The sequence below is a fragment of the Scomber scombrus genome, chromosome 1 (assembly GCF_963691925.1).
Source record: "Scomber scombrus chromosome 1, fScoSco1.1, whole genome shotgun sequence".
Taxonomy (NCBI): Eukaryota; Metazoa; Chordata; class Actinopteri; order Scombriformes; family Scombridae; genus Scomber; species Scomber scombrus.
In genome coordinates this window covers 3389676-3398858 of record NC_084970.1, presented here as the reverse complement: position 1 = coordinate 3398858, position 9183 = coordinate 3389676, and the positions used below count along the sequence as shown (strand labels likewise).

At 42.3% G+C, this 9183-nt stretch overlaps 1 protein-coding gene across 2 annotated transcripts; it reads left to right on the top strand.

Annotated features, from left to right (window-relative positions):
- Window positions 1-2750: 2750 nt before the first annotated feature.
- Window positions 2751-8920, top strand: ccnd1 (cyclin D1). 2 transcript variants are annotated; one of them, XR_009925167.1, is made up of 6 exons: window positions 2751-3157; window positions 4537-4752; window positions 5563-5722; window positions 6624-6772; window positions 6875-8241; window positions 8382-8920. XR_009925167.1 is itself a non-coding variant. In XM_062419022.1 (5 exons), the coding sequence occupies exons 1-5, from the start codon at window positions 2960-2962 to the stop codon at window positions 7028-7030; spliced, it is 879 nt and encodes a 292-aa protein (XP_062275006.1). In that variant the 5' UTR covers window positions 2751-2959; the 3' UTR covers window positions 7031-8920. The 2 variants fall into 2 exon arrangements, 1 of the variants encoding a protein (XP_062275006.1); XM_062419022.1 differs by having other exon boundaries at window positions 6875-8920.
- The last annotated feature ends 263 nt before the right edge of the window (window positions 8921-9183 follow it).

Sequence of the window (9183 nt, the reverse complement as noted above, 5' to 3'; positions counted from 1 at the left end):
ATATTCATGTTTCAGGCTGAACCAAGCTAGAGTCAAATACATTCAACAAGTGGCTGAAATCAGCTTAAATGTTTTGAGGAGGGGATGAAAATGAGGGCAGAGGGGAGTCACATGGCACTGTAAGTGAGAGAAAACCAGGGCAAAAAGCAATGGCCTTGATGTGGTAAATCGCAGCCTTGACATATCATTTATTTTCCAGCCGTGGGCTCTGTGGTGGTGTGATCAGTAGTCTGAAGCAGTCTGTTCCCTGCTGGTTTCACTTCAGCTCTCTCTGCTGTCCCTTTAAACACTTCCTTTCCCTGTTACCATAAAGCTGCTAGAAGAGCCTCCCTGCAAAAGTCACATGCTCCAGCTCCCTTTGTTTCCCACAGAAACCCCTCTATCTGTGCTGGAGAGGACAGAATATGCCATTGAAGAAAAAAGTCATATGTGAGGCAAATGAAGCTGATATGAATAACTGCTAGTTTTCAGTTTTCTAACTTTCTTTGTCAGCAGGAGATATGTTTTAATTTGCAACATGCTGCCACTTACTAACATGTCAAAAAATGAAATAAGATTAAAAAGTGGCTTCTTGTGACATGTGCTTGTGCTATAAATAAAATACCCAATTCATTCAAGATTTATTATAGTGGGAAATTAAAGGATGGTGATAAATATGCTCATGTGATTGTTTATATTATTTTATGTAACTTTTATTTTAATTGTACTGACAGAGGGTTCAGTTGTAAGAAGAAAAACATTACGTTTTACCTATGTAACCACAGCTATTGGAAACATTTAAATGGACACTAACTTATAATAAATTGTACTTTTGTAAGCATAAAGGGAAAGTGAAGCTGAATACTTACAAAGTAAAATAAAGTTTGGAAAAATCTGCAACTTTATAATTCATTTGTATATGTAATTACATTAATAATACACATTTTGCACAGCAGAATTATATTGTATTTTTAATCTCTCTCAACATTAACAACAACAACAAAGTGGTGATGCAAAGTGTGCTGCTGTGACTCCAGGCTCTGTCCACAGAGGTGTAACACTCTTCAGGCATTACGGTAGTCCGCCCAATAGTCTAGAGAGGAATTCCAGGAATGTGAAAAGCTCCAATTCATATTGAAACTAGATTAAAATGTGCACAATTTAACACTAAATGCTCTAGTCTACTTTTAACTGGAGTAACTGAGTACATGTGTGATGACATTGCCAGAGACATACACTCTGTACCAAGTTGTAAATATGAGCACACATGCTGCTCCTGCTGGCTTCATTGATTTGTCTCCACAGTCTTTACTGAATGGGGTTTTTCTCACTGTGTGTGAATAAAGAAGCAGAGATGTTCATTCCGTCAATGGAACAGGCCTGTATTGATTATTTGAACGACTATACTATGTCAAGGGACTTTGATAGGGTTATCAATACCATTGTGAACTTTTCCAGTGCACTGAACTTTTCCCCACATGAAAAGTTACGCCGACATCTGCCTAGTAACAGCAATTCCTCTCATTGGTGCAACTGCAGTCTCCTCCCGTTTGTGTGTGTGTGTGTGTGTGTGTATGTGTGTATATGTGTGTGTGTTAGGGAAAGTCTTTAAACTTTAGTATTTGCACTCAAGTATTACTTCATTCTAAACAGCTTGTCTTCTGCACTGTGTTTTTGAGTGGTATGAACTCATTATTTCGATGGATTTACTCAAGCAAAGAAGAAGAACTCTAAAGGGACAATCAGCAAATTTAGATATACTACGGCTCATTTCATTCAGTAACTAATTAAATAGCCATTCATTTCATATAAAATGTGTTCATATAAAGGTTGTAAACTGAGCCCCAAACAGTTGTAAGTTGGTCTCAACAGTCCACATCCACACAGTCTCATTTGTTCACATTTAGGACATGACTTTGTCTTAACTTAACCACATTGTTCAGTTGTTAATAATTCATGTTTACAGTAGATATTTTGATTTTTTTTTAATGAGTTATTTCCTAGCGTTCCACCACAGAAACCTATTGATTTAACAGGTATTGAATAATGAGTTGTAACCATGCTTACTAACAGATCCACAGGTGGTCTAACCTGTTATAACACACCTCAGTGAGCTCCTATGTTAACCCTCTGTGTTATTTGGAGGAGGAACAGACTACATGGAAATAAATAAAGCAGCACTGTGTAGTTCAGGACTCCACTATTGTCCCATGTGCTCACCTCATGCTCAGCACAGTTTGGTGAGAGAGCTGCTGCTGCTGCTGCTGCTGCTGCTGCTTTGAGTCCCACTGGAGAGACTCAATGTAAGAGGGGAAGAGGAAAAAAAGGGGTGAAAGTCGTTATCGCCCCCTACCGACAATAAGCCGCCTCACCCCCTCAACAACCCTCCTCCACATACTGAGCCCCGGACCTCCCACCTCCTCCCCAGAAGCTACCAGTATATAGGGGTAGGGAGCCGAGGCGGAGTCCCCCCCTCCTATCCTCCTCCACTACCCCCCCCCCCCCCCCCCCCCATATGTATATAGGCTAATAGAATCTCCCTAGCAGTCTCCCTAGCAGTCTGCCTGTCTCTTTGATCCCCCCCCCCCCCCACACACACACACACACACTCTTAACAACAGCTGACGTCACCCGCGCGCAACCCACCCCCACCTCCTCCTCCTCCTCCTCGGCGCGCGCTCGATGGTAAACTTCTGCTTGTGTGCTTGTGTGTGTGCCCGTGAGCGCGAGGCAGGGGTTTTTGTCTCGCGGGGGGAAAGCGGTCTGTTCTTCAGAGGGCTCGCGCACACCAGAGGAGCAGCAGCACGCAGCAGCAGCAGCAGCAGCAGCAGCAAGAAGAAAGAGATTTAAACACCAGCCGATTATTCTATTCCTTCTGTCTGCTGTAGTCTGTTCTCCTTACATTACAGTGACATTTAACCAGCGCAACACACGCACCTTATTCCGACGGTGAGAATCATTTTTTAATAGCACAAGTACTATGGAGGACCAGCTGCTGTGCTGCGAGGTGGACTCCATCAGGAGAGCCTACCAGGACGTCAACCTGCTCAACGACCGAGTCCTACACACCATGCTGAAGGCAGAGGAAAACTACCTACCGTCGGCTAACTACTTCAAGTGTGTTCAGAAAGAAATAGTGCCTAAAATGAGGAAAATAGTTGCCACCTGGATGTTAGAGGTTGGTTTTACTTCACTTCCAACTTTCCTTCTGTGTCCGAGTTTCTGCTGATCAGTGATCGCGGGTTAGTCTTTGACTAGCCTGTCCCTTACTACCTAAAACATGATCAATGAGCCTGAAAGTGACAGTTCTGAGAGGTTCATGTGTGTTATTTCACTGTGCATGTTACATAAACCTCTGAAAATGAGTGCTGGGTGGTCCTTCTGTTATAAGAGGAGATATAGGCTAGTGATTGGCTACAGACTGTATTCAGTTTCCACCATCAATACTTTGATTATTGATTATTTACTATTATTTTCCAGAAGGTTATGAAATGTAATAAGACGGGGAAAATATTCCAAAATAACAGCAATGTACACGTATGCAGTCTGGCCCGTGCCAGTATTACGCGCCATCTTTGTTGTCGTATATGAGAAGGATTTTAATATAATTAAAAATCTATATTATCAGCAGCAATGACAGTAACTGGGTTGTATGGTGCAGAAATGCATCTTAATCATAAGGCTGTTACATATAGTGTGCTGTAGCTTGATCCACTGCTATCAACTGCTAAAGTTTGTTTTGCTTCACGAGACTCGCTGCTGTCTGCGAAGGTCGCTGAGAAAAAATGGCTTTTTCTTCAAAAAGCAAACGAATCAAATGGATTTTAACAATCGGATTTGATAGTTTAGATGTTTCTGAACATTTACATGAACTTTTGGATTGAATTCTTTGCCGTTTGATATTTTTAATTAATTTCTAAAGCGGCGCATCGGGAGAGTCGTGGGGGAAGTGGCGCGTGCAGCACGTGAAAAAGCCCAGCCTGAGAAATTAATTTGTTTTAAATTGGCACGTGTCACAATTCGACACATTTCACTCTCATCCGATCAGGCATTCCGCGAGGATCATTTACATGCCACTTGTGCGCGGCCTGCTAATTTTTAAATATTTATAAATATTTTTTGAAAAGATGACGAAGTTGAAATTAGAGAGTGAAACTTGCATCGACGCCACCTTTGTGTCTCAGTCAGAACTGACTGCAAACTAATTCCCGACTGTTTTCAACGCTGCGACGCTCTATTCTTATCAATATATGACACTTTTGACTTTGATCGTTTTCTCCTGCACGTCACATGCAGTTTGTGTTAAATACCGTGCCACACACGAGCTTTAAACATTAAATTCAAATGAATTCAATGCGGAAAAAAATGCGTTACATCTCTTTTTAATTTCATTTGGGATCATTGCTGATGGTGCAGCTATTGAATGCAAACAGCTGTGCGTATAGAATAAGGCACAGAGCCAGTGGGGGGGGGGGGGATATAGACTTAATAATGCATATGAATAGGGGAGTTTTCTTCTTCTTTTTTTTTGCTTAAGTGCTTTTTCTCACCTCCCAGGTCTGCGAGGAACAGAAATGTGAGGAGGAGGTTTTTCCGCTGGCTATGAACTATTTGGACAGATTTTTATCAGTGGAGGCCACCAGGAAAACAAGACTACAGCTGCTGGGAGCTACGTGCATGTTTCTAGCATCCAAGATGAAGGAGACTGTGCCCTTAACGGCGGAGAAACTCTGTATCTACACCGACAACTCGGTCCAGCCCGGAGAACTGCTGGTAATTGAGTTCTGCAGACATGGATGTTGCATAACACATACAGTAGACATGAGCACCATGCACTGGAGAGAGCACATGACCTGAATACAGAGTGTTTGCTGTTCCCTCTGCTTGGTCAGAGTCACCATGATCAGAAACCTTTATAAGATGTGTCACAGAGTATATTTTCACTTTGATTTCAAACCAAATATATATATAAACGTAGCTTTGCTGCAGCACTGACTGAATGGCTGCCTGTGACTTTCCCATGGTGACTGGAAGGCCTCTCTGATTTCATGAATGGTCTCAGTGACTGCCAAGAAAACACTGGTCACAGCGACACCTAATGGTCTTAAAACAGAAGTGCAGGCTACTATTTGGCAATGACAAACTGATCATTAAAGAACTGCAGTCACACGCTTTTCTCTTTTTTTTATTATGTTTGCTGTGACATTTGTTTTTACAGTGCGGCCGTTTCCATTGGCCGTGCTCCAGTCAGAGTGGAGATAAGTGATGTTTGGGATACTTGAATCACACTATAATCATAATAAAGGTTACTGAATCTGTAAAAATATACATAAAATAGATTAGAATATGGTCGTGTTTATCTAGTAGATCTGTGGAGAAAAAAAAGGTGAAAACTAGGAATATTAATGAGCAGGAATATAAGAATCAGTCCCGTGCTGATAATAAAAAAAAATGTAAAAAGCGCCACAGCTGCAGGAAGTAAATGTCACAGCAGACATAAGGAGGAGTAAAGCTACATTTGTTCTCTTAGAGATGAGAGTGGGTCAGTTTGAGTGAATGCCTCTGGTCTTGGTCCGTCCACAGCGAATGGAGCTGCTGGTTCTCAACAAGCTGAAGTGGGACCTGGCTTCAGTCACGCCTCACGACTTCATCGAGCACTTCCTGTCCAAGCTGAAGATCTACCCGTCCACCAAGCAGATCCTCAGGAAACACGCCCAGACCTTCGTGGCCCTCTGCGCTACAGGTATGACATGCACCAGGGAAACTGCACTATTATCTCTATACCAGTACCTATTATTTATACTTTTTATTTTTAGATTTATATTTCAAAATCCTACATATTTTCAATTGTTCTGTGTTTTAGTGTGCACAAATGGTTACGCTGTACTTAGTTATACTCTATATTTTCTTCTCTGTAGCCTATTACAGCTTAAAATACCCTGTAAAATACCACTGAGGATTGAAGTGTTTTTATGGGGGATAAAGAACCCTAACCTCAGTTTAAAGATGACTGTTTTTTTGCCCTCTTCAGCCCAGTTTCTTGTTTTGTTATTCTGCCATGTTCTCATTATTAGTTAATAAATGTTGAAGGTTCAGAGGAGCAGATGTGTGGAAGTCTGTGACCATAATCAGTCATGTGTTGTTGTTTTTTCCTTGTTACAAGAACGGGGGGGGGGGGATTTATTAGCCTAGTTTACTCAGTGCTTCTGAGTCAGTTTGGGAACTAGTAGGGTATAATGGTGGTATGGTATCAGAGCGAGAGCGAACGTTTTACTCTGATTTCCAAAGCCAAGCAGAAATACAGATGTAGGGACAGCTCGGGTTTATTTTGGAGTAGTAAATGCGGTACATTAAGTCATCCCTCTCTTTGAAACCACTTTAAGTCCTCAATATGTCAGTGACCAAAAGTTTTAACACAAATCCAATCAACTGGGTCAATCAGACATCTCACACACCTCTTCTGTTTATGGGTCTTTTTGGTTTGAAAGATAAGATTAACTTTATTGTCCCAAAGGACTAAAAGTGCTGATTACATGGACCTCTCTCATACCACCAGGCCTGATGATAATTTTCGGGGAACCAGAGAGGCCTGAATATTTGTGGTGTTCTTATCAAACTGACGCCTACTTCTGCATTTTTTACAGATGTCAACTTCATCGCCAGTCCTCCGTCCATGGTGGCGGCGGGCAGCGTGGTAGCAGCCGTTCAAGGTCTCTACCTGAAGAGCCAAGACGCTTCCCTGTCCTCCCAGAACCTCACCAACTTCCTGTCGCAGGTCATCCGCAGCGACCCGGTACGCCTTGCAGCAAACACACACGAATCTTTGTCGTTTTCGAAATGTTTGTCGTGCCGCGGTATTGACCGGATGTTTGGCGTCTTTCCTTTCATTTTACAGGACTGTTTGCGGTCATGCCAGGAGCAGATAGAATCCCTGCTGGAGTCCAGCCTGAGGCAGGCTCAGCAGCACAGCAGCACGACGGAAACCAAACGCGTGGACGAGGACGTGGACCTGTCCTGCACCCCGACAGACGTCAGAGACATCAACATCTGAAATCGAGGCGGCAGCGTCGCGCGATGAACCCGATGATTGAGGGGGAAAAAAAGTTGTAGACGGAGGAGGGCGGCGGACAGGTGGACCGGGGAGGGGTTGCGGTTGCCTCATCTGAACTCAGCCTCCCCTTCCTCCTCCTCCTTCCTGGTGGGCTGCTATCACGGCCGACGTGTCCCTCACACACACGCCCGCTGTCCATTACAGCCGTCAAAGACAGGCCCTGCCCGCCCCGCTACAAACCCCCCACCCCCCCCCCCAAGTCACATTTCCTGCCAGTGTCCCCTCCCATCCCGGGAAAAGAAACGAACACTACAGAAATGTACTCGAAAGAGAGAGAGAGAGAGAGAGAGAAAAAGAGAGAGAAAGAGAAAAAAAAGACACTGAAAATTGAAAACGACCTGCGTGGGCTGGAGTTAAAGCCACCAAAACATTCTAGTAGATTTTTTTTTCTTTTATTCCCTGAAACAATAAACTAGGAATCTTTAAATTACCACAGACTCAACTCACCTACTAAAACATCCCAAAGTGTCGTGTACAGTAGGTCCTTGTAGTCTGTCTTCAGGTCTTTTACCTGAAAGCTGACATTTATTAAAGAGAAGAGGCTTTTTTTTTCTTCATTTCTTTTTCTGCTATATCTAGAATGTTTTAGACTTCTTGTCCGAGCTCCCATGTTTGTCTTGTTGCAGTGCAGACATTCATATATCCCTGCTTGCTTATGTTTAGTCACTTTATTATATTATATCATTTTTTAGACCTCTTTATCAATTAGTCTTATACCTCTTTTCTTTCAAGCTTTTTTTGTTTTTTAGTGTGAAACGCTCTGTTGTTTTTAATGACCCTTCAGCGACCGCAGCTGATTGTCGAGGTTCGGACAAATTCCGATTCTTTGTCCGATTCCTCTCCGGCATCGTTCGCTTTTACCCGTTTTTTCACGGCTCGCTGTAATCCGATAAGCATCAAAAATGGACGCAAGCAGAGTCGTCCACAGTCGTGTTTTCTTCTTCTTCTACTACTTCTTCTTCTTCTTCTTCTTCTTCTCTGTGTAGTCATACCTAATACCATTCCAACTTTTTGTTTCCTAAAAAGAAAAAAAGCACTTTTTGGTCAGCAGTGCTGGCTTGTCTAAAAAAAAAAAAAAATTAAGAGAAAAAGAGAGAGAGGAAATCACAATGATAAAAGTTTGTAAAACAACATGAAAATGGACGGAGGAGGTCTGAGCAGGAGTCTTTATGGTGATGGAGAGTCAGAGCAGGCACGCAGACAGTTGCACCTGCAGAAATACCTTCTTTTTTTCTCTTTTTTTAACGGAAAAAACAAGACTGAATGCTGCTTGACGCTGTGGCCTTCCAAGTCTCAGATAAGAGTCTTAGTTTAACAAACATTTCATAGAGGCGGAGCTGCTCGTATCATCGGAAATCTCATTGGTTTAGTTAAAGTTCAGCGTGCAGAGCCAAAGGCTGGAGGTCTGAAGGTATAAAAAGTAAGTAAAGAGAAGTATTGTTTTTATAGCTGAAATAATACTTTATTTTTATAGAGGAAAAAAAAACACAAGTATTATTTATTTTTGTAGTTGCTAAACTAACCATGGCTCCACAGATTGATGTTTTAACTCAAACCGCTAAGATGATTTCTGCCTCCGGAGCAGCTCGGGCCCGTTGAGAAGCGTTAAGGAAAACTCGAAAGAAAAAAAAAAATCACCAGTACAGCATCTCCTCCATTGTTCCACCTCAGTTCAAATACTGCTCATGGATTCTGGGAAAGGGGATGAAGCTAAGAAAAATGTATTAAAAAGGAAAAAAAAATAGAGGAGTGTTGAGACTATTGACGTGATTTTGCACAAACCTAAAAGACGTGGGCTGCGTTTCTTGGGGTAAAAAAAAAAAAGAAAAAGTTGGAGAGCAAAAGCTGGCAAGAGTACCGAGGGGTGAAAATGGCGTCAAAAAAGTGGCAAAAAAGGGTGAGGGCTCGACAGCGACCACGCGTCTTAATGCTGTAGAGTTCAAAAATCGGGGTTCCTACACAGGAAGGGAAGGTTGATATAGACTCAAATCAAAATGAATTCTGTGATTGAATGGTCTTAATGTGTCAAAGCTTGTGGGGACCCTGTAAATTAGGTTTCTGATTGTACATTAAGGATAGAGAGTAGGAGAGAA

Coding starts and splice junctions, on each gene's coding strand:
- ccnd1 (XM_062419022.1), top strand. CDS start 2,960: ATGGAGGACCAGCTGCTGTGCTGCGAGGTGGACTCCATCAGGAGAGCC. Junction 5,723..6,623: donor CGTGGCCCTCTGCGCTACAG/GTATGACATGCA, acceptor CATTTTTTACAG/ATGTCAACTTCATCGCCAGT. Junction 6,773..6,874: donor AGGTCATCCGCAGCGACCCG/GTACGCCTTGCA, acceptor TTCATTTTACAG/GACTGTTTGCGGTCATGCCA.